This window comes from Stegastes partitus, unplaced genomic scaffold (genome assembly GCF_000690725.1).
Source record: "Stegastes partitus isolate 25-593 unplaced genomic scaffold, Stegastes_partitus-1.0.2 Scaffold1100, whole genome shotgun sequence".
Lineage (NCBI taxonomy): Eukaryota > Metazoa > Chordata > Actinopteri > Pomacentridae > Stegastes > Stegastes partitus.
Window position 1 is genome coordinate 151,877 of NW_007578831.1, and position 24,057 is coordinate 175,933.

The 24,057-nt window shown below is 40.4% G+C and overlaps 2 protein-coding genes across 6 annotated transcripts in view; one reads left to right on the forward strand and one right to left on the reverse strand.

The window, feature by feature from the left end:
- Window positions 1–15,020, reverse strand: b4galnt1b (beta-1,4-N-acetyl-galactosaminyl transferase 1b). Of its 3 annotated transcripts, none has more exons than XM_008296105.1 (11): window positions 14,930–15,020; window positions 9,854–10,076; window positions 9,589–9,765; window positions 9,060–9,166; window positions 6,242–6,279; window positions 5,969–6,149; window positions 4,218–4,310; window positions 3,915–4,102; window positions 3,690–3,830; window positions 3,343–3,598; window positions 1–2,595 (listed from the first exon to the last, which is right to left on the reverse strand). In XM_008296105.1, exons 2-11 carry the CDS (start codon window positions 10,066–10,068, stop codon window positions 2,378–2,380), a joined length of 1,614 nt encoding a protein of 537 aa, XP_008294327.1. In that variant the 5' UTR covers window positions 10,069–10,076; window positions 14,930–15,020; the 3' UTR covers window positions 1–2,377. The 3 variants fall into 3 exon arrangements, with proteins under 3 accessions (XP_008294327.1, XP_008294328.1, XP_008294326.1); XM_008296106.1 differs by lacking the exon at window positions 14,930–15,020 and adding an exon at window positions 13,550–13,734 and having other exon boundaries at window positions 3,361–3,598; XM_008296104.1 differs by lacking the exon at window positions 14,930–15,020 and adding an exon at window positions 13,550–13,734.
- Window positions 5,956–24,057, forward strand: part of os9 (OS9 endoplasmic reticulum lectin) — a 24,820-nt gene continuing 6,718 nt past the window's right edge. For 2 of the 3 annotated variants that reach the window (XM_008296103.1, XM_008296101.1), the window contains exons 1-7: window positions 18,925–19,113; window positions 19,511–19,693; window positions 21,115–21,178; window positions 21,267–21,343; window positions 21,967–22,065; window positions 23,351–23,552; window positions 23,775–23,930. In XM_008296103.1, the coding sequence (XP_008294325.1) occupies window positions 18,946–19,113; window positions 19,511–19,693; window positions 21,115–21,178; window positions 21,267–21,343; window positions 21,967–22,065; window positions 23,351–23,552; window positions 23,775–23,930 (949 nt within the window). In that variant the 5' untranslated portion in view covers window positions 18,925–18,945. Of the gene's footprint in view, window positions 5,962–18,924; window positions 19,114–19,510; window positions 19,694–21,114; window positions 21,179–21,266; window positions 21,344–21,966; window positions 22,066–23,350; window positions 23,553–23,774; window positions 23,931–24,057 lie in introns of those variants that run through there. The other variant, XM_008296102.1, reaches the window with a different exon arrangement.

The following is a 24,057-nucleotide window of genomic DNA, read 5'->3' on the forward strand; positions in this document are numbered from 1 at the left end:
TTCACTATTGGAAGTAGTTTATGAAATAATGCCTCCAACAACAATGTGAACCAACATAAAACAATGGTAGGCAATCATATGAACCCAAGACTTTTTGATGCAAGTCAACTATTACATTCCTGTTACACCATTTATGGATTTTTTCCCCTATTTGGTATACCCAAATGGAAAGGTTTATAACAGAACAACTGTGAGGGCAAAATGCGTGTGTAGGTCTTGATTTGAAAGGCAAAATGTTACTAGTTTCTGGAAGATTCTTAGTTAGCATGTGACTAAAACAGCCTAAACTACGTTAGTTCAAACGTGGCTCATTTTGCCCTCCTCTGTAATAAGTCATAATTGAATGAAAATAACTAGGACATGGTTTATGCAGGACATATATGTACTTCACCACAGAACCTCTACATCTTGTCAACAACACCTGTGTGAAATTAAACACCTCCAGGCCTAAATAATCATTTCAACCCAAGACTTTATGATACAGATGTCAACTAATGCACTCTCTTAAAGACAGAAAACACATTTTAAAAACAAATTGTCAGTTTATAATTATGTGTGAGTCAACTGTTTAAACTTTATGAACTGGACAGATATGTCTTAAAGGCTGTTTGACCTGAATGTAGAATCTGTTCCCAACACAATATTGGTTTCTTTTTTCCCCCCACAGACATTTTAATAACTTTTGGGACAAAAAAAAACAAAAAAAAAAGCCTCGTAACACTGCGATCAAACGACTCATAACGGTGATTTTTGGGTGAAGCAGGCAAGAAGATATATTTCTGTGTTAATACAATAAATGTAACTGTTAAAAAAGTTTTCAGCAACGCTATACAGCCGTCAACGGTTACAAATTCTAAGATGAGACAAATTTTTGAACACACAACTACACAAAAGCTGTTCGTAACAGTGTCGCTGATGTTAGTTTCTTGCTCCTGTCAAAAGAGCTAACACCGCATTTTAGTGAACAAAAGACATCACGCAAAATACTTTTAAAATATTCCTCTCGAGATTTTAAAAAAGAAAAACTTTTGTAAATCTCTGGCACCTTGTTACTCATAACAAATGACTGTTAAAAACTTATTTAACTTATTTAGGAAACAATACAGTGATTCAAGGGCGCCATCTAAAGGCCATGGTATAAAAACACAGCATCATCACTTCAGGCTTCAGTGTATCACAGTCTTCGATGTACCGCAACTCTCCGCAGAGGAGCTGCCAGCGTGAAAACACGATCTTTTCAGTTTCCCTCTCGTGCTCTGACCGCTTCAAGATGTCACTTCATCACCAAACTCTCACTAATTCTGCTGCAACATGCTTGTTTTTCTTCTCTTATGATGACGGAAAATAACATGCACTTTGGTTCATCCAACTTTTCTCCTAGACAGCATGAAAAGATGCAACTCACTCATCAGCGTGCACCGACACGAATGCTCTTCCTCTTTAAGACTTTAGCTAAACAAACTTGGGAGAGTGACAGGCGGCAGAAGACAAAAAACAAGGCTGCTTCTGGATCAGGTAACACATGGGTGTGAGTCCAGACGGAGCAAAAAAATATCTCTTCCTCAGATGCGATTTATCACGCAAATGACACAAAGAATTCTGGGAAAGCAAAAACAACAACACAAATAAATAAAGACACCCCAAAGCCAGCAGCCAAACCTTTGGCACGACCAGTCAAGTCAGAGAGCGTAGGTACCGTGCATGAAAAGACTTTAAATACGTTCTTCATGTGGCATTGGTAAGAACGACACCTACGCTCCGAGTCTACAGGATTGTCACTTACTGAGAAGTGTCTCTTTGTCCTCGCTAACAGAGAGTCCTCGTTCTCAGGCTCTTGGACGGCACTATGACTTTTCCAAGCTCTGTCTGGTTTTTGGATAGTGCAAATCGAAGGACAACACATGTATCTCTCCCCATTTCCCAATGGGATGACAATGATGGGACACAGACTGCTACCTGTTGGGTTTTCTCAAAGCTTGGTGTCTGTGTTAGACCAGATCGGATGTAAAGCCAGATAAGATTTGACAAAGTGTAATCCCTTCATAACCCTGAATCAATCACGATTACACTGTGATTTAACTATAGCTGATTTTCTCACTCCAGAAGACCTCCTAAACTTTTATATTCTGGATATTTGCTGTGTAAAAGGACTTTTTTTGTTTGTTTTAGCTCGCTACAGAGCTTTGCACCGACAGATAAAACATGCTAAAACTGCTCTACAGGCTGAAGTTTGAAAACTGTTTTGAGGTTTTCATGAAAAGGCAAACCAAAGTGTTTGTCTGAACTCTTATCTGACAGGACGCGGTGGAGGAAAACTTCTTTGGCAACTCAAGAAGAGCAGAGGAACCTTCAGGATACAGAGCAGGGGTGGGGGGAACTAATTATGAGTCAAACACTGAAATCGGTTCTTGAAGAACAGGAGGCCATTTTTCGTGTGTGTGGCGTCAGAGGAAGCTGGCGGATATCGGAACTTGGCGTAAGTCTTGTCGCTCTCTGACTGGCTCACCCAGGGAAGTCTGATTTTGGTTGCATGGTTGACAATGACATCGTCACAAGAGCCCACGTGGAGAGAGCCCAGGCCATCGATGAAAAACTCTGGAAATGGAAAACAGTCATTCAGCCAAATATTTTAAAAAAACTCATAATGTACAGGAAAATGTTCTATTTGATTTGATGGAAACACTAGTCCCAAAATAAATTTGCAAAAGAATTTGGGTGGCTGCTAATCACTACAAAACTGAAAACAAAACACAACAAACCAAAAATGGGTTTCATATTCTCCCTCTTACAGTTACTTTAATCCTCTAAACACCAGGCAGGTAAAGAGGGCTCTAAAATGTCTTCTGTGCAGTACGACACGGTTTTAATGGCATAAATCAATTTAAAAATATATTATTATTGTTATTATTATTATTATTATTTGACTGTTGGTCACAGCTGAGTCACAAATGGCTTCATGGTTCCACCAAGACCTTTAGAATTTTATTTGTTCTATAGACTCTGATGGGTGCACATGGCCTGTTTTTGGAGAAGTTTTAAATAAGACATGTAGAATAAAATGATATTGATGAAATATCACAATTTTAAGCTAAGATTTGATAACGTTCTTAGTCAGAAAGGTGCATCACAGATAATATTATGATAATATAAGATAATATATTGTGATAAATTCTGCAGTTTTGGGTAATTTTTAAAAAGACATGTTTTTCAAACCTATTTTGCATGTGCACTTGTGAGAAAATAGGACTTGCAGAATCTATTGCTATTTCAGCTCTGATCAATGTACCTGCATGCTGCTGTATCTACTCTATGTAAGTGGGGTTGAAGATGACTCTGTCTGACCTTTTTTCCTGTACTCACCCAGGTGAGCTACCCTGGCGAGTCGAGGGTCAAAGCCGACCTGCTGGACTTTGTCGGTTCGAGCCAAGAAGAAGTTAATAACTCCATCGGTTACAACGCAGTTGGGAAAGCCCTGGATGACGTGATGAAATCCTCTCCTCATGTGTAAACAGTCGCCATCCTCCTCTCCGGGCTCGATGGAGATGGTCTGTCTGTAGGTGGCAGTATACCCTGTGGCCTCCCGCACTGCACCGCCCACCTGAACGCAAAAAACACACACTGACATCTCTGCAATAAGGCCAGAATGTTACAAGTCATTGAGAACAACAGTTTGCTGCTCCGTCCCTCACCAGATCCAGAGTGGTCCTTTCCAAAACATCGACAAGCTTTTCCAGCTTGGTGTTGGCTGTGAAGATGAAGTCGTCGTCCACCCACAGCACATACTTTGTGGTCACCTGGGAGACGGCCAGGTTTCGTCCAGCGAACCAACCCTATGATCCAAAACATCAAGGCTGAGCTTCAGAGAGCATCAACAACGACAGCAGAGAGATTACAAGACTTCACTACTTCTCTACCTTTCCAAAGGGCATGATGTAATGTTCGATGTAAGGCCCGGAAATGGTTTTGGGATTTTCACTGTCATCAGCGATTACTATGGTGACAGTAGGATAGTATCTCCTGACGCTGTCGATAAGATCTTGAAGCTTATCATACCGCAGGAAAGTCTTGGTAGCTATGGTCACCAGGGCGCTGACGTTGTACTCTGCAGACGACAGATGGAGGAAATCTTACTTTTATTTTTAGCAAGCACTGTTACATAAGAACAAGCAGACATATAGTTCAGCGGTGAGGTGTTTGACTTTGGTTTGGTTCTGTACCCCCTTTGGATCCAGTGTTGTACAGTTTAGGTGTGACACCGTGACGAATCTTCACACTGAAGACAGCTTGATGGCCCTCTGTCTCAAACTGCACTAAAAGACACAAAAATAAATTTGATTAGGATCAAACTGCAGCTAAATCACTCCTGTGGCTCCCAGTCAAACATTTACACATAATTAAACTCATAGTGTATTAATTACTGTGAAAATTGGAACTTGGCACATGAGTCAGGGAGGTAAATATGGACTGTGGTGAGCGCGTGTTCTCAGTTTTTGTCCCTGTTCGCCATTGTTAACACAGAGGCTGCATTATTAGACTGAAACCTGAGTAGCTGCACAGATTTAATGAACAAAAGGTATCTCTGTAAATATTAGATCCTGCCAGGATGATTATACAACAAGAGGTGAGAGGAAATTTAAAGAGAGAAAAAAAAACAAAATAGAAAATGATCTGCCTTGTATTTTCATTGAATATTGAAGTTAAACCTTTAAAGGTCCCATATTGTGAAATCCATTTTTGTAGTGTTTTGTGGTTGCTATAAAATCCTACATACCAGATATTGAACCAATAGTCGTCGAGCTCAAACTTCCTGCTCTCTCACTGCCTGGTGAGACATTCAGAGTGAGCAGCTGCCTCACACTCCGCCAGGTTTGTTTAGTTTCTAAAGCTTCTTCATTTAACTCTAAAATGTCTCAACCACAAGCAAAAGCACATCAAATGTTCTGCTGTTGGCTGCTAGAGTGAACACAAAAGTCTTGGTGCATTCCCAGCATCTGAGGAATTGAAGATCCAGTGGATTCTATTTTAATATTGGTGGCAATCTCCCCACAGCCACTGAAAATCCTTAGTATTTGCACTATTCTGCAGATAATGTGACACACTTTATCATTGGCTTTGGTCATATGTCCACTTGTAAGAGCTCTGTGGAAATTGTAAAGCTGAGGGACAATCAGCAAAGGTGGAAACTTTTGACACTGATTTGGAACCAGTAAAAAAAAGAACCAGGAGACATTTGTCTACTTCTCTACTGTGCTCTGTGGTCACTTATACTGCATATAATACACTTCAAAGAAAATCACTCTCTCATTTTCTTATTTTTCTCTTTCTGTTTCAATGGAACGAGTGTAAAATCGTAACAGAAACGCAGCACATTAAGACTACACGTTAACCTGCAGTAACTTTCAAAGCTGTAGAACCATTTAAATCCTGATTTTGTAAATGCAGTGTTACCTGAGAAACAAGTTCAAAACAACAGATGTGCTGTAAATTCTGTGGTACTTTCTTTTAAAATGAAGAAGAAGTTAAAGGCAATGGAAAGTCATTGTCTTAATATGTCTGTATCTGCTCCCCTGTGGAGAATGATGCTTTTACACATTAAACCAGAAAGATATAAAATGTGAATTAATGAGCTGTGAAGGTGTAGGGAGTTTTGTTTTGCCATCAGAACTAAGCAACTGTTTCTTCCAATTTCTATTCTTTATGATAAACTTAACTCACCAGATGTTGACTGTACATTTATATTTAACAGTACAAACATGGGAGCGATATCAGTTGTTTCCATCTAATTTTCCAGAAAGTGAACAAGCATTTTTATCCAAAACATTGAACTGCTGCTTCAAATCACATTTAAAAAAAAAAATCAAATAGCACGAGGTACTTTACTTCACATGCAAACTTTTATCTCCAGTTTTGTCAGACTCTTTTTAAACAGTAAGAAAAAAGGACGGTTGGTTTGTATTTGAGGTCCCACCTGTGTCTGCAGTGCTGGGATGAAACAGCGTGTTTGTGTAGGTGACAAACTGCAGCTGTCGGTTCAGGTTCGGCAGCAGGATGCTGGAAAGACTCATGTGCATCTCGCCATCGCCTTTGATTTTCACCCCATCTACCTCTGCTGCCACATTTAGCGTCCCCAGCGTGGCAGTGATGTTTATCTGCAGATGATGGAAAGCAAAGTAGGTGGAATGAGAAGGCTGCATATATCTAAAATAAGTAAAAGTAAATATAGACATATTGAAATACTTACTGAGTAATGGTCTCTGGGAAGGTCGTGTAAGGCCAAGCCTGGAAATATTGAGACAGATTTAATCCATTTCCTGTGCACAGATATTGGAAAAATATGTGCCTCCCTAATGCTACAAACTCTGCTAAGTGTTTCTTTCAAGAGTCTGCAGTTGTTTCATTATACACACACACACACACACTATATAAGCCTTCAGCTCACCACAGAGTATCGTGGTAGTAGTGCAATAAAACTACAAATGTACAAAACATATGCTTCAGTCATTGTTGACTAGCACATGAATATTTATTGCTTTGATCTAAGTCACTAGATTTCAGCTCAATTGCTGGCATACAAATGAATATATCAACAATTAATCAAACTGTATTGATACTGCACTTTCCAAACAAATCAAATGCAATTCAAAGAGCTTTGCAGGTGATTTAATGCACAGAAAATCAATAACAATTAATAAATAAAAGATAATACAAGCAATAAAAATAACAGTAAAAAAAAAAATCATACAATGAAAAACTGCATGCAAAAGATTGGTGATTGTAAAACTGTAACCTGGTTGACTTAAAGTAGAATTAAATAAATATTAATGAGGATAACATATTTAAATAAAAATAATGATAAATGCCAAAACCATCAAACATATATAATGTGTATTTTCAGCTCCTCTAAGGAGGGCTGTTGCTTCAGCTTTGGAGCACAATGGCCAAAGCAGCATCGCAAAAATGTTTTTGTTCTGCTTTGTGGAACAGATGAAAGAGAAGAACCGGAGGATCTGAGGGACGTTTCTGCTTCAAAGACCAACAGCATTTCTGAGAGGTAGCCTGGTACAAGGCTGCATAGTACTCTAAAAAAAATCAACATGCAAAGTAACCAGTGCTTATTAGTTCTGAAATAACTTTAAATATATGATGTAATGTAATAAATGTTCATTATAGTGCTGAAAATTCTCTGTGTGTCAATGTGTGTGTGTGTTTGTGTCATACTTGAGTGGAAGTGACAAAAAGTGAGACGATCTAAACAACATTAGCGTCACGATGAAACAGGGTTCTTGTGCTGGTTACAATCCGATGCTTAACTGATGAACCAGTACATTCTGAACTGATTTATTCAGTGACCATGGATTAGTTAACTGTTAGTCAGGTTTTGTCATTGTCCCTTTTTGTTTTCTGGATTTTATTTTTTCTTCCTTTTGTTTTTGTTTGTGCTAAACACATTTAAAATTTCTCCTCACTCCATACAGCTACTTGCATTAATATATCGTAGAATTCACATTTACCATACATGAACTGTGATGGAAAAAGTGTATTTTACTGGGTTTACGATATTTTACTGCTGACACTAGGTGCATTATTCTTTTTCTTATTTCATATATTGACTGTGTGCTCTTTTTCATGTAAAAGGTTTGTCTCTCACTCACTCTGTTTATGCCTTATAGCCAGCTTGACCTGAGGCCTTGGAGTGCACAGGAAGCCTTGTAAGTCTGTTGAAGGCTCACACAAAGAATCCATGGAGGCCTTGGAGTGCCTCATTAGTGGATAAAGCTCTGACCTGCAGTTAGACTCAGACCCCAGAGAAACTGACCATCTGTTCTCAGAATTTCCTGTGGACCCATAAGAGACGTGTCCTGCGATTTCACAATAGTGAAATTGTACTTTATCTGACTTAAATACTACTTTGTTTTGGAAAGACCATGCAAGTAAAGAGAAAATGGGTTCCATTAGAAGTGACGACTTGCTCATACAGCGCGCCTCATGAGTTGGAGTGCCACAGGGGTATGCCAAAAGAGAAAACCTTGAAGGCAGATAGTAAAACTGACTGTAGATTAACCCAAAAGGGCAATCATGCAGTTCTTACATTTGTAAAAATGCTTTGTGTGGGCCTTGAAGAGGCAAGATAAAGCTGCCTGTGCACTTCAAGATCTCAGGGTCAAGCCCAAACAAGAGCAGATGAGAGACAAACTATCACACAAGTGCGCACACAGTCAATATAAAGTGCCTTTCAGACATGCACTTTCTGTTACTCTGATAGCAAATGAACTTGTTGGTTTCATGTCTGAATGAGCACCCTGCTCACTTTTCTGTAAAAGTTGTGTCAGCAGTCTTAAAAGCCCATACCTAGCAACATTTCCACCTCACTTTCACAAAATTGAACTGCAAGCCATCACATTAACGAAAAGACGGAAAGACACACACAAGCAACGGCTCTTCAAGTTGTGCAAGTGATACAGGAAAGGCTTTTTCCACATTCAGCACCAATGTTGGTCCAAAAACATCACAGAGAGCGCCAAAGATACAGTTTGTGTGAAAAACACAACTTGCTAATTCATTCTTCCTTCAATTTTACTTCTGTTGCAAACTGAAATGCCCACAAAAATAAAACTTCATTGTCATGAAAAGAGAGACTAACAGCTTGGATCAATAAAACATGTTGAATAATAATGTAATGTCCTTTTTTTTGAGACAAAACTTAATCTAAGTTTGCCACTTCCATCCATGACATGGAGACAGGATCTAACAGCATGTCACATTGTTACTTTTCTTCAGTTTAGCTGTCCCACAAAGGCTCACAGTTTATTAGCTACATTTAAAGCATTTGGTACATCCTAGCCATCCTTAGGTTGAGTGAGTCCTATGAGATATGCAAAAGAATCACATGCCTTTTGACAGCAGTAACATACAGTGAACCCAGTATAATACAGAACTTCCATCACAAAACCCAGCTCTGGCTATTTCTACCAAGTAGATTTTCTAACTGTAGTGATCCGTTTTAACCATTTTTACATGCCATACATTCACAATAGGACTTTTGTAAAAAGAAATCTTACCTGGGATGATGATTGTTTTCAGGGGTCGTACTTCCACCCCCTGTGTGGGAAACTGTAAGGGACTGTTAGCCTCTGCAATAATGAGTACGTCTGCAGGTGTCTTTGACCTGAGGGGAAAGGTTTTTTTTTTTGTTATCAGGAAGCGACATAGGCTACACATTCACAAACACAGACAAGAATAAAATGAGTGGACAAATATGCTTAAAAATTCAGTGTGTTTTGCATGAAGTGTCTGGCGCACTGGAGGAATGAGTTTGCCATTTTGATTGCATTGCTGCATTGCTGTGTCTTCTTGATGAGATGGAGGTGGAATAATGAATCCTGAGTGGCACCAAGCTACAAAGTGAAGCAGTACAGTGTTTGAAAATGGTGATGTGAGGGAAGAGATGACTTTGTCCATGTCAGAGAGAAAGACAGACAGGTGATTGATAGCTGATTGAACATATGAATGTCTCTATCTTGAATATATAAAAACATCATAATTGCCAGAGTATGAAATGTGACATCTCCATTTCACGATGCTGCTTACCTCTTCTGAAAGCTCTTGTACTCTTTGGCCCGTCTCCTCTTCATTTCCTCCAGCTCCGAGGCTTCAAAGGCAGTGTGCAGCGGGTGAGCTGACACCCGCGGGAATAAGAGTTGGGCGAAGGGCAGGTTTACTCCTCCACTTTCTCCCTCACATACGCACCCATTACGTGCAAGCAAGCTGGACAGATTATGAGACGCGTAGAGTCACGTTTTAACTCAGGTTTATTCTGCAAAGGAGTCTACAGTTAAAATAAACCACCTCTTACCTTGCCACGCTATCCCTCACATGAAAGGGGATATTGCCTAAATGGTGGTCTGGTTCTGGGAGCCTCTCCTCCAGATGTCTTTCTACTAACGGCCCCGGTCGCTGCCAAACGTCCACCGTGGTGTAGGCTCGAGTCGGCCATGAATGGAGGAGAGCCAGTACGAGCACCACGGACACCAAGATGGCGAGCAACACTGTCTTTCTCAGGGACCGCATCCTAAAACCTGTCAGATACATATGTTGAGTGACACAGTGGGTGCTTAGTTAGTCTCAGTGTGCGAAGCTCTGTTTTTTATTTTAAGATAAGACACATACAGCAGTAATATTTGATTCAGCTTTTAATTATCATGACTACTGTAGAAACTCGTTCCTTTGCAACAGCTTGCTTTAAGACGTGGCTCTTTGACTATCTTTTTGACGGTTCCCAGCTTGTCATGTCCTTTTAGGGTCTGACCACTTGTCCTTCTGCCAGAGACTGCAGTAGGTGGCTTGACTTGTCGTAGTGGTGCTTTAAAGTGGCCTTCTTATTGAGGCGTCGGGAGTGGACTTGCTGGGTGTCCCTTGGGGTCGGTTCCAAAGTCTTTAAATTGCTGACAGGTGTATTGTCTAGCACTGTCAGAAATGAGAGTGTGTGGTGTTTCATGAACTGAGAAATGTCTTTTCAGTTTCCTGATCACAGATGTCACTGTCAGGTCACAAGGGAGGTCCATCTCAAACCATCCAGAATATGAATCCACAAGCACTTGGTAGCCTTGGCCGTGCCATTCGAAAATGTCTGTAGTCACTGTGGACCATGGGACATCTGGAACTGCGTGAAGGTGTAGATGTTCCTTCTGTTGATGAGGCTTTGTGCTGTTGCACACGACATACAAAAGCAATTCTTCTGTTATGTCGTTTGACAGTAGTGGCCAGAAAATGACACTTCTTGTCCTGTGTTTGGTCGCTTCTACACTTGAGTGTCCTTTGTGTACAATGTTTATGTACTCCTTATGCAGAGACCTGGGGATGACTGCCTTGTGGCCTTTCATCACAATTCTATCCTCCACTGTTAGTCCATCTCTGTAAGCGAAGAAGGATCCAACAGCAGCCTGAAGCTGGTTCTGTCTGGTGGGCCATCCTCTCTGGATGATGCACTCAGGATTTGTAGTGTCTCATCCTCTGCTGTGTGCTTTTTGAGTTCCTCCAGACGGGCTGTGGAGATGCAACTCACAGAAATGACTTGAAAAGCATCACCTTCAGCAGGGCTCTGGGAGCCCTTGACATAATATCTGCCAAATACAAATGTTTGGCCTTTTTGTATACCAGGCTGATGTCGTAGCTCTGCAGCTGGAGTAACATTCTCTGAAGGTGGGCAGGGGCTGCATGAATGGGCTTCTTGAGAATAGTCACAAGAGGTTGGTGGTCCATTTCCACTATTGTGGGCTTCCCGTACACAGTGTTGGAATTTTGTGCAGGGAAACACAACAGCCAGAAGTTCTTTCTCTATTTGAGCATGCCGTGTTACAGTTTCTGTGAGAATGCGAGATGCAAAAGCAACAGGCCTGCTGTTTTGTATGCATGTAGCTCCAAATGATGCATCACAGGTGAGCGTGACTGGTTCTCTGATATCATAGTAAGTCAGCACAGGAGGGCTTGACAGGCAAGACTTAGGCGGTCAAATGCCTCCTGATGCTGCTAAAACCAACACCACGCGGTCTCTTTGTGGGTCAGTTTCCTCAGTGCAATGTTACTGAAGTTTGGAATGTACTTGCCAATAAATTGATCATGCCAAGGAAGCACTGCAGCAACGTAACATCAGTGGGGACTGGCATGTCAGTGATGTTTTAGAGGGGTCTGCTTTAAGACCTTCGCTCGTGAAGATGTGGCCTACATAGTCGACCTGGTCCAAGTGGAATTTGCATTTGCGTGGATTTAACCTGAGTTTGACCTCTTTTGCTCGTTCAAGCATTCTTTTCAAGTTGGCATTGTGTTCAGCTACCAACAATGATGCCATCGACAATGACTGCACATGGATAGCCTGTAAACAGCTGATCCATTGTGCGCTAAAATACCTCGCTTGCAGAGCTGATGCCGAAGGGCATGCAAAGAAATCTGTAGAGTCCAAAAGGAGTTCTGAATGTTGTCATCATTGAATATTTCTTATCAAGGCGTATTTGCCAGAAAGAATTCTTTGCACCAAGCACAGAAAACACTGTTGGCCCTGAAATTTCTGCTGCAACCTCCTCAAGACTCCGCATGGGGCGGTGAGGCCTTTTTCGTACTGTGTTGAGGTCCTTAGGGTTGATACGGAGTCTGATGTCTTATTTGTCTTTTTCATGTGCCGCTACCATTGATGAGACCCAGTCTGTGGGCTCACTGACTGGAGTTATGACGCCAATGCTTTGCATGCGATCAAGCTCAGCTTTGACTCTTTCTTGCATCGCGACTAGGATGCAGTGTGTTGGTCTGACTACAGGCTGTACATCAGGGTCCACTGTCATGGAGTATGACACTGGCAGTTCTTCAAGCTCGTCACTGAAGAGGTCTTTGTACTGTAAGAGTGTCTGTGAGCTGAACTCCTTGCTACTCTCCATGGAAATGGGATGGACATCAGGGCTCATTTTCACAATTCCCATGTCCATGCAGGCACAGAATCCCAATAGTGATGCCTCATCTTCCCATACTGGAGACTGATCCACTGTCCTACATGTACAGGCTGTGTTAGGCCTGTTCTGGTTCTGTGGCCTTGACTTGCAGCACCTCTTGTGGTAGTTCATTTTTTTTGTTATGACATTGTTGTCCAAAAGCCGGACATTTTTCTCACTTAGCTGCGTGACTGTTCCCACAGTTGTTGCACTTTGTGATGATCTGCGTGAATGATTGTGGCTCTGGCTGGTATTTCTTGTTTGAAACTGGCCTTATTACATCAACACTGGTGCTTTGTGTGGCCAGTGTCTTGCTATTTTCTTCAGTCATCTCGTGAATGCCACATACTGAAATGACCTTAAAAAGCATTAAGTCACCATCTCTCAACAGAGATTTTCTTTTAGTCACTGGTAATGCCACACACAATCCTATAATAGTTTTTTTTATTCATAAATCAAAATTCCTGAAGGTATAACCTAGATTTACTTCATAATGAACTTTTTTTTTACATGTCAAAGTCCTCAAAGTTCTGAAAATAAAATTGCATTACAGTTCATAAGCAGTATTGAAGAGTATGATTTAGAAAATAAGTCCTAGTTCTTCTTTCATTCTTTGTTTGTATTTACGTAATTCATCTTGCTACTTTGCATTTCTTATGCACTTCTTTAAGATGCACCTTTGTCATTGTTATTTAATTCTCCGCCATGCTGAGCTGTAACAAACGTCAGCCATTTAGTCGATTGATCTACAGATACTATTAAGAAAAGAAAACAATTGAGAAGTAGCCTCTGCTGCTGCTTTCAGCACCACAGACGATGAGGTTTCTGCCTCTGTTTTGTTTTACTGCAGCTGTAATCAAGGAAAATTGTCTTTTTTTCTAAAGTTCGAGCTAAAGTTTGCGACACTGGTCCGACTGCTTTGATGATGAGAACAGCATGCATACCAGTGAATCAGCAATTGATCCGGCATGAGACACACATCCATAATCGCTTGATTTTCATTCATGGCAAAAAATATCATCGTATTAATACTTTTGAGCCGACTCCCCCCCCAAAGAGAAGACAACTTCTACCTGGTTCCTCTGTAGTTCACGCATGTAATATTCCTCCTGTCCACACCTTGAAGAAACGGCAATACAAAGCTCCAGTATGACCTTTAGGGACAAAATCCGATCTTTAAAGATCCATTTTAGGGTCTAGATGAAGTTACTGTGATGCTTCAGTAGTCTTAGTTAACCAAATCAAGCAAATAAAAAAAGTTACCGTATAAAGTTTAAAACTCTCTGCTATTACCCCTCCAGTGAAACTCAGTTCAGCCCACTGAAACGGAGACAGAAAACATTTAACTCCTGAAGCCCCACATCAGCTCCGACTGAAATTTAACAAACTGTGTTGCTCATCATCTAATGGAAGCAATGGAAAAGATCCATCCCTTAAATTCTCATTGTCATGGTTGCAGAGCTGTGGAATGTGTATATGTGTATGCATAGAGGGTGGGAGGGACTGGTTTTCTTTTACAATATTTTTGTACTATGTTGTAATGTTTTTAAATGCTGTAAAGCACTTTGCGTTGCTGTAGTGTATGAGAAGTGCTATACAAATAAAATCTGATTTAAATTTGATTTGATATAACCTCGTAAAATGCTCTGGTGGCTAAAATGTAGTCAGAACGATAACCTGCCATCAGCAATATAAAGCTTCTGTTCTGAAACACATTGGATTTCACCACCTCAGAACATTAGTTTCAAACAAGCAGATCAACAGCGACATTCATGTTGCCACAGATAAAAACACAAGCAGCCCAGCATTAGCTGGATTAGCAGAATGAAGCTACTCTGTCCTGTAACATTTAAATTCAGCATTTTAATAGTTAATAAAGGGGAAATTTAACATCTGGGAGTTGTTTTTTCCCCTCCTCTCCATGTCTCCTCCATTTTTTATTCTATTCCATTCTTTCGTCATCACTACTAAGAACAGATGCTTGATTTTTCAGAAGTTTGCCACCACACAATGACCTCTTTCTCTTTTAGCTGAGACGAACAAAAACTTCATTTTTTTACTGTTTGTGTGAGTGTGTGTGTGTGTGAGTGTGTGTGCGTGTGTGTGTGTGTGTACGTGCGCGCACTTGAATTCCCGTTGTTGTGGGGACTCGACTCCTGTTTAAAAGTAAATCTCCAAAGATAAATATTTAAATTTCAGGTTGGTGACTTGGTGCATGGTTCGGATGAGGAAAGTTGTATTTGAATGTTAATGTAATGTCCTCTGAAGTGATGGAAACATGACTCTGTTTGTGTGTGTGCAGGCTTTGAGGAGCTGCTTGTCTCGCTGAATCTACAGCAGTGGTCTAATCTCACCAGGCACCATTGATACAGCATGGAATGAACCATCCTTAACCATTTAGCAAAATGAACTTCCTCTCTGCAGGTTTAAGAAGTATTTATTGGAAAACATACCTCACTGCCTCTATCCAGTCATTGAAAGGACGACCTCTGTAGGCACCTGCATCTCCAGAAACCATGTAGACAGTCACAGAAACGAGTGAGCGCCTTCCCCATCTGGAAATGAAAAAAGACAAAAATAAGGGATCGTAATATAATACAAAGGTAAAAACACATTGTAATATACTCAATATAATATACTTGCTACATTAAAAAATAACCTAATCTTAACTAATATGGAACAGAACATGTGCTGAGTTGGTTTGACCCAAGGGCTGTTTTTTTTTTTTTACCATTGAACTTGCAAAACTGAGCCCCTCCGTGATCCAAACTAATGGGTGAAATTAACTATCTTGTCGTGTCAGTTATTACCCATTTCCAGGGCTATGTCCTGTCTAATTACCTTCCTACTTTCATATATGAAGAGTTCATTTGCAAAAACAGGCAACTCCTTTTTTGTAGATTTTCAGAAAACGTATTTTTTTATTGTTTGCTTGAGATAATATCAATCAAACTGAAGTTGAGTGGATTTGACTCAGTAGAAATGACACGACAAAAATAGAGATAACTTCAATTTGATTGATATTGTCTCAGGTAGATGATGGAAAAGTGGGTTTTCTGAAGGTTTGTGAAGATGGACTTATCTGTTTTTGCAAATGAACTCTTTATATATAACTACTGCTATTAATAATAATGCTATCAATCCATTAATTTTTCATTTCTGCTTTATCCTGTGGCTCGGTCGATCGCAAGGCGAACACAGAGAGACAGACAACCATGTACAATAACAGTCACACCTAAAGTCAATTTAAAATCATGTATTTCAAGTATTTCTCGATAAAACTGACTTTAACTGACTTGACTTTACCTGAAATAAAAAGTGTAATTTGGAATCAATTGAACCACGTGATGGTGAGATAAGTCAGTAAAAAGGAATGTAAAAATAACTTTAGAAAACGCAATAGTAAGCTATCTATACACAAGGTCATTATTTTATCTCACTTATCACACTCATACGGAAATTAAAAGATAATGAGTTATTGTCTCCTGTAATAAAAAAAAACTCTTACTTATATACCAACATGATCCCTCCTGAAATTTTAGTGATATAACATTTAGACTAAACTATTACTAAAACCTACTAAAGATACAGGTAAAGCATCCGTATTAACCCACCATAAAATCCTACCTACCCTATGTTGAATAGAATAGAATAGAATAGAATAGAATAGAATAGAATAGAATAGAATAGAACTTTATTGCTCCCTTTGGTGCAAACCTTAGGGAAATTGTTGTACTAGAAAAAATGTCTGAATGTGTTTGAAAATGTTGTTTGAACCTCTGACTGCAAGAGAAGGATCTGGAAGGTCTGACAATGGACGGGTGGGAAAATGAGTAAAGGAACCATCTGCAGAGTTGTAGACGAATCCCTGAAATCCTCCTCTGAACCAGCATGAACAAACTGATTGTGCATTTACTGAGCAGTTTTAGAATCCAAAGAAGAGCACATTCCTTCGAAAAGGAATCAGAACCATTGCATCATCACACAAAGATGCAGTTGAGTGTCCATATGGCGCTTCATGAGCTGCTTGCATGGTCTTTCAGCTATCCAGGGAATTCCTGACAGATTTGGGGATGACCGGTTTAGCTTTATAGTGGCAAGATGGGGAAAAAAATCAATACAAGAGAAAGCATGGATCAGCACTGGGCAGCCAACCAGTTGGGATATTTCAGGCCTGTGCACTTACACATCTCTTAAAGGAAGCGACTGGTCTGACTGCTCCTTTTAAAAACACTTCCTCTTATATTACACATGTACAATACACCGGGAGCACAGAACTGATACATTATACATTCTTATCTTAACCAAACACATCCGTGTATTTACAGAAACAATGCTGTTACTTCTTTCACAAGTTTGAAAGAGAGGACATCTGATCTTTTAGGCAGCTGCTCTCTAATGTATCAGATAAGATTTCACTCACAGATTGAATCTTAAATTCTCCAATTAATTTATCTCACTTGAGGAAAAGGGAGCGTTTACAGTTAATCCAGTAACAGAATAAGAATCAGGCCTTTACTCAGCTCAACAGCCTTCCTCTAGACAAACTGAGACTACTAATTCATCTGTGACAAACAAAGGCAGCATTTAACACAGACACAATATGAAATGGATCAAAAGGCATAATAAAGTAAAAACCTGTTATGTATCAGAGAGCTGCTGAAATGTGTGCTGAAAAGCGGAGGACTGGAGACTGGAAGATAACTTTATTTAAAGACAGGATTTCTCCCAGATAAGACCATAAATCACAGTGCTGTGTTTTTGCTCAACCCAGCCAATACAAGAATGAGCTAAAACACAAACCAACGCTGCTGAACATGAAAAACAGGATAAAAAAAATGAGGGAAGGAATGCTGTAATAAGTAAAGCTATAATTCAAATAACTGTGGAAAAATGGTGTGATCTGTGCCCCCCTATGGCTTACATTGGCTGCACCCAGTCTTCAATGTGCAGGTGGATCAACATTTTTCATTTTAAATGCATAATTAGCAGCGATGGTGCAGCAATGATTAGAAATATGCAACCGGGGTGGTTCAACGAGAATAAAACTGGGTGCTGTCAGTGGTGCTGCTGCTTTAATTAACCTATAAACGAGCCTATGGTGAGAAAGGCTGTGGACATGCTATTATGCTCCACTGGTCCCTCCCAAAGTACGCGTGACAGAATTGTTCCCTCACTTGGGCGTCTTATTAGCCTACATTTACACCACCACATCTCCAAACAGAAGAAAAATGTGAACACAATCATTGCGATCCTGCAGTCCAACAAATCCGGAGGAGGCAACAGAAATGCCCGGCTGCAGAAAGGCCTGTTAGTCCTACCTTATCGTGAATAACACTGCAGAAAAAACAAGAAAAAAAAAAAAAAAGCATGCATGCAAAAGCTTGATTGTCTGCCTTATACGCTCGAACACGTCTCCTCCATCACAATCATCTATTGCATTTAGGCATTTTTATCGATGGCTCCAAAAGATCCCCCACGCCTTCCTTCCCACGTTTTGTCCAGCAAATAAACTGTCAAATCTTCACCCAGAGAACTGAAAATAATGCCGACAAAAAAAAAAAAAAAAAAAGCCGTGCTGAAGACACAGAAATGGGCCTTTTATTAGTGCCACAGAAAATCAGCTCACCTCAGACGAGACGCGCTGCGTTAAGCTGCTTCACCTCCCTCCTTCATGGAGCTCTTAATGAATTTGTTCCTCAGCTGTCTTGCAAATGGGATTTAATGGAAAGAGAAAAAGAAATGACCGGATTGGAGACGAATGAGGCGGCCGCACATCACAGCACTGCGGGCTGTGGACGGATGCTCCCCCTGCAGCAACAGCGAAGAGACGCACCGCACCTCAGCGCAGCGGTCAGTCAGTCAGCAGCAGCAGCACCGCGGAGACATGCTATGATCACACGATTCATGATTTTATTTTCCACACAGACCCTAACAACTAAACCCCGCTTAAAGGCATCAATGGCGTGTGCGTAAATGTGTGTGTGTGCACATATATTTGTGTCTGGTATCATGTGTGGGAATGTGAGACTTAAAAGGGAGCCTCACACTGGCTAATTTTGCTGTTATTCAGTTTAATACGTGTGCTACTTGACACCTACTAAATAAAGTTTAATATGTGAACCAGATATTTCTGTGCACAGTTTTCTGTTAACTCCAAGGAAGAAAATAAACCGCATGACTGTAATTTGGCCAAATTGGATGGCGACACGCCTCGTCCAACAGGGACAACGCTTCCCGGCGTGAGTTTATTTCACGGCGAGAACAACACTGACAGATGACATGTGCGCTGTTCAGTATCACGATGACACCGCCCGTCCACTCTGCGCCGGTGAGGTAAACAAACAAAATACCGAATCGTTGACGGACAACAGAATCGGCCAATGACAGAGCGGCGCTTCTCACTTCGACCAATCAGCTGCCACCATGTCAGGAGTACTGTGTTTTGTTGCTGTCAGACAAATGGGCGATGAGGAGAGAGTCAACGATGGCTGCTTCCACTGTGCGATGGCTGAAGAGGTTGTATGTTTTCCTGTTGATATGCCCCCTCTGTGTCCCGGCCTTCTTGAATTTGGAGGAGCTTAACGAGATGAAGTATGGGATTCAGATCCTTCCGGACCCCGTCATCCTGGGGCAGGTGGGTGAAGGTGCTAGCTAACGGATAGCTCGTTAGCTAGGATGTAGGCTACCGTTTGTTAGCGTTAAATGTCTTCCTTTAATGCTGCTAACTGACTCAAAGAAAGAGTGGCCTCTTTGTTAGGGAGTTTTAAAAAGAGTGTATGATGAAGTTATATGGAGACTTGTTAATGCTGGAGTTGTTGTCAAGTTACATACGCAGCATGTTGTAACAGCTGTCAGGACATAACCTCATCTTCCTCATTTTCACCTGCATTTGACTTAATTTAGATTGTACACAACTGACTGTAGGTTTAGCAGCAAACCATGTAATTAACTATCCACACACAACTGCTGCACTGTTTAAATATGACATAAAACAAGATGCTGCAGTTTTCATGCCAGTTTTCTTCTCTCAGACCAAGACAGAAGAGGTGATGATGGTGTCCAGTAAGTACAAACAGCTCTATGAGTGTCGACTTCCAGCCCAGGCTGTCCGCTTTCACCAGGATCCGGCTTCTGAGCCTGACTCACAGGGCTACACCGGACCAGAAATCCCAGACCTGCTCAGGCCGATGCACAGTGCCCCATGTCTCCTGAAGGTTGGTCCTCAACTGCTTATCTATGTAATCCACTAGTCAAATCAGGTGATTAAGACTCTTGTTTTTAATACATAATACATCACTCAAACAACAGCTGTTTCTTAAAATATATTTTGCAAATGGCTCTAAAAATACCGAGCTATAGTGTAGATAGACGCAGCATGCAAATGATCCTCTTTTCTGACTTAAGGAAGAAGTTAAGAATCTAATTTCGAATGTGGCTAGGAAAAGAAGTAAGTTTAGCCAACTGTACACAAAACAGCTGGTGAAAAACTCTCAACTATTGAGTTAATCTACACCTCAGTCAGGTGTTGCTTTACAGGACTGTAATCAGATAGCATGACTATGAAAGGCCACCTTGAAATGCAGCTTTATTCAAATGACATGATGTCACAGATGATAAGATAAAAAGACAAGAATAGGCTGTTGGCATGCTTGATGCGGGCACTGCAGTTCGGCAGCCAGGCTCTTGAATGTTCGCAACTCCACCGTCTGTTGTCTAAGAAATAGTTTCAGACAGCATGATAAAACAGACAATCTGCTACATGATACTCTGGATGAACATGTCTGACAATGTGATCCTGTCCCCAAAAATGTCTGCCATCTTCACCAAGCTGTCCATGAAGAATGAGACAACATTTCACAAGCAGCACTGACAACCTCATTAACTCTGTGCATTGCAGATGTGTGACTCGTTACTGATTTGTCATTTCTGGTCACCCTACTTTCGATCTGCCCATTATTATTTTTAACGTAGTGTGTACCTAGTTGTTTCATGACACTCGTTCTGTGGTAGAGATGTTATATGTTGGAACAGGAAATACCTATGACCCCTATGCTACAAAGAATAGATAGAATTGAATCAAATATTACATGCTTATATTTTTGTTCAGTATAAATGTGTGATTTCTTGAAAAGCATGACAGAAAAGCGCTGGAAGGGTGTTGTCACCTAAGACTCAGTGTGTTGTGTTAAGAAGCTGGAACAAGTGCAAAACCTTCCCTAACTGCATACAGATTCAGAACAAAAGCAGCATATGGAAGAGACACATCTGACATTGCTCCTGTGGTTTCACTGGTTCAGCTTAGAGTTGAGTTCCTGCAAGAGTAATCTTATTTCTTTCCTCATTAGTACTTTATTGCTGTCTGGTTCTCTGTTCTCTGCTCATGAACCACCTTCTCCTTTTCCCCTTGTGACTTTTGTGTCTGTTTGTGTCTTCTCCTATTCTGTAGCACATGTGGTAAAAGTAGGAGTTGCTGGCATGATTTAAGTGTACAACTGACTTCCTCTTGTATACAAAATTGTACAGGATGATTCATTGCATTGTTGATTATATTTAAACAACTAGCCCAAATGAAAAGGGAAATAAGTCAGTCACTTACTATTACATGTAATGTTTTGTTTGTCTTTGTTTCCTGCAGACAAAGGACTGGTGGACATATGAGTTCTGTCATGGTCAACATATCAGACAGTACCACCTTGAAGGTGAGAGTTTATTTATGTTTTCAATTAACCTACGGTATGTTTTCCATGACCACTGCTTTTGACAGTTGTTTTTTTTTTCTTCTCCCAGACACAGAAATCAAAGGGGACATTCTTTTCCTAGGTTATTTTGAGTCTGAATTTGATTGGAGTAATGAAACAGCAAAGGTAAAGTTGCCTCCATGTTGTGGTTGAATTTTTACCTGTATTATATTTCCTGCATGTAAATTTCAATGTCAAAAGGTTTTATTGTATGGCCATATAATTGTTGTAGCTGCATGTGACAGTGGAAATTAAAATTTGAATACTTTGAATTTTATCACACTATTTGATAAATAAATCCCATCTCCATTTAGCACATGGAACAGGGATAACTAAGATTTTTTTTATGGTTTTCCAAAATGCTTCTCAGACAAGTGTAGTCAAACAAAATGAAGCTGTTCTTGCTAACACAGCTAATAAGAACCAGCTGTCTGAAAGCCACAGAAAAAGAAACATATGTAAGTATTATGGTGTTTTGCTGGTCCTTTGCTCTTAAAATCAAACCCCATAAAATTCCAGTAAAACAAAATGTAAAGGAAACGCATGTATACACTCAGTTGCCATTATTCAATACACCTACCTTAAACTAGTGCAGTCTAATACAACAGTGCTGCAGCTCGTGGTGATGTTGAATAATATTGCTTTATATTAAGTGGTGTTCAGTGAGTTATCAGCTGAAGATGTGGTGTCATTGTCCAAAAATACTACAAATTTGTCCAAATACGTTATCTTTTTTGTTTGTCTCCCAGGCCTCCAAGCAGCACAGGCTGAAGCGATACCACAGCCAGACTTATGTAAATGGCTCGAAGTGTGACCTGAATGGAAGTCCCAGAGAGACGGAAGTTCGGGTGAGACATTTGAATTTAGGAGACATTTGTATCTCACACAGCCTGAGTGCCTACGTTTGTTTGTCTTGTTTTGTTCAAGTTTTAATTTCTGTTTTGCTGCTTTAAGCACATGTACATTAATATGCAAGAGTTTGAGCGAACCAGGGCCAGTTGTTTTTTTGTTGTTCTTTTTGAAGCTGTAAATACAAGCCCTTACAGTCTTACTTTATATTCCATGACCTTAAAAAGTTTTTAAAAACCTGACTGATGTGGCATGTAAAATATTTCAGGCATTCTACTACTTGTAAAGTCTCAGAACTTCTTCATCTTGTTAGGATGTAATTCACTCATTAAAAGTTGTAGCGCAGGTCAAGAATTGTCAGCTGATGATGATTCCAGAGATAAATTCTCTGACTCTTCAAAACTTATGGTAACACTCAGCCGCTCTTTAAGCAACTGACTGAGGGTCTCAAAACTAAGCTCAGGCTAAGCCTGGTCTACATGGAATAGTCAGAAGGAAACCTGTGCTGTGACATGGAGTGGAAATATTGTGGTTTGGGGTTGTCTGGCAGCCAGAGCCACAGGAACAATTGCAAGGAAAGAAGGAAGACTAAGGATGCAAATTTCATGGTGTCTGTTCAGAAAGTGAAACTGAAGAGATTGACTTCAACTCTGGCTTCAGCATTGTGTTCAAGTGGCCCTTATTTTCCCCTGACTTAAACATCACTGATTATTTGGCAGTTAAATTCAAGTGAGCTGTGTGTGCAAGTCAGTCTAAAGGTATCCTAGAACTTGAAATGATCTGAAAGTAAATATTTTTAAGCTGTGATAACTGCAAAAGGGGTGTTACTACTGGAAGAACTCAAACTTTTGCAAAAGTCCCAATTTCTGTTGTGTTGTCTTTTTTTTTACTGAATGGAATTAAAAGTAAAAATACATTAACATTTGTATGGGTATTTTTTAAAAAATAGGCCACATACACAAAACATTTTGTGCTTTACTGTTTTTAGTCAGCGCCAGTTTGTATTGTTGTACCTAAAAGCTCCACGGCAATTACACTTGGGTTTTAAAGGAGACGATGTAATGGCCTTGGAACATTTGGTGCGAATATGGCTGTTAGATTTACCAGAAACCATGTTTGCCTTACTTTGTATATCTATAGCTCTGCCCTCAGGGAGCAAGAACTCCACAAAAAACATTGAAGCTACTGATGTTAGAGATTCTCAACAGGGTGTTACTGTTAAAATGTGATATTTTTTGATTTTCTTTGTAAGCATCTTACACGTATTTATTGTAATATTTCCAGTTTGTGTGTGAAGAAGGCTCAGGTGACTACATCGCCCGAGTAGATGAGCCTCAGTCATGTCGATATGTGCTGACGATTCACACCAGTCGAACCTGCCAGCATCCATTCCTGCGGCCACCATCCACTGCTAAGCCACAGGGTATCGTGTGCCAGCCAGCACTAAGTGCCCAACAGTACATGGATTACGTCAAGGCCCAAGTCTGTGAGTGTGCAATAAACTGAAGGTCACAGTGATGCAGCGTTTGGAGAGCATCTTGTCTCCTGACTTTGGCGTTAGTTCTTGTTGCATGCTGTCGGAAAGAAGTATTCGAAGGTGTGATAGGGGTATGATGGGATTCTATTGTTTGATTTTACAATAGGAAAAAAAAAAGTGTGACATGATCTTCTGTCCTTCTCTTATCCAATCTTCCTCTGTCTTTCCCAGCGGACACAAAGCGTAAAGTAGAACAGATCTCCGAGGAGCTGAGAAGCCTTGATGAAATGTTAGCCGGTAATGAAGGGGCAGATGGAGCAGTGGAGGTAACGGCAGAGGAGACTTCACCTGCACCAGGCAATGACCCAGAACAGTCAGAAAAAAAAGGTACATTTTTGACACTTGTGAAGCAAAGAGCCCTCAAATCATGCTTGTAATTTGTCCATCTGCCAAATAAAACCTGTCTGATGAGTTATTATGTACATCGTGATAGGCATGTACATTAATTTCATGA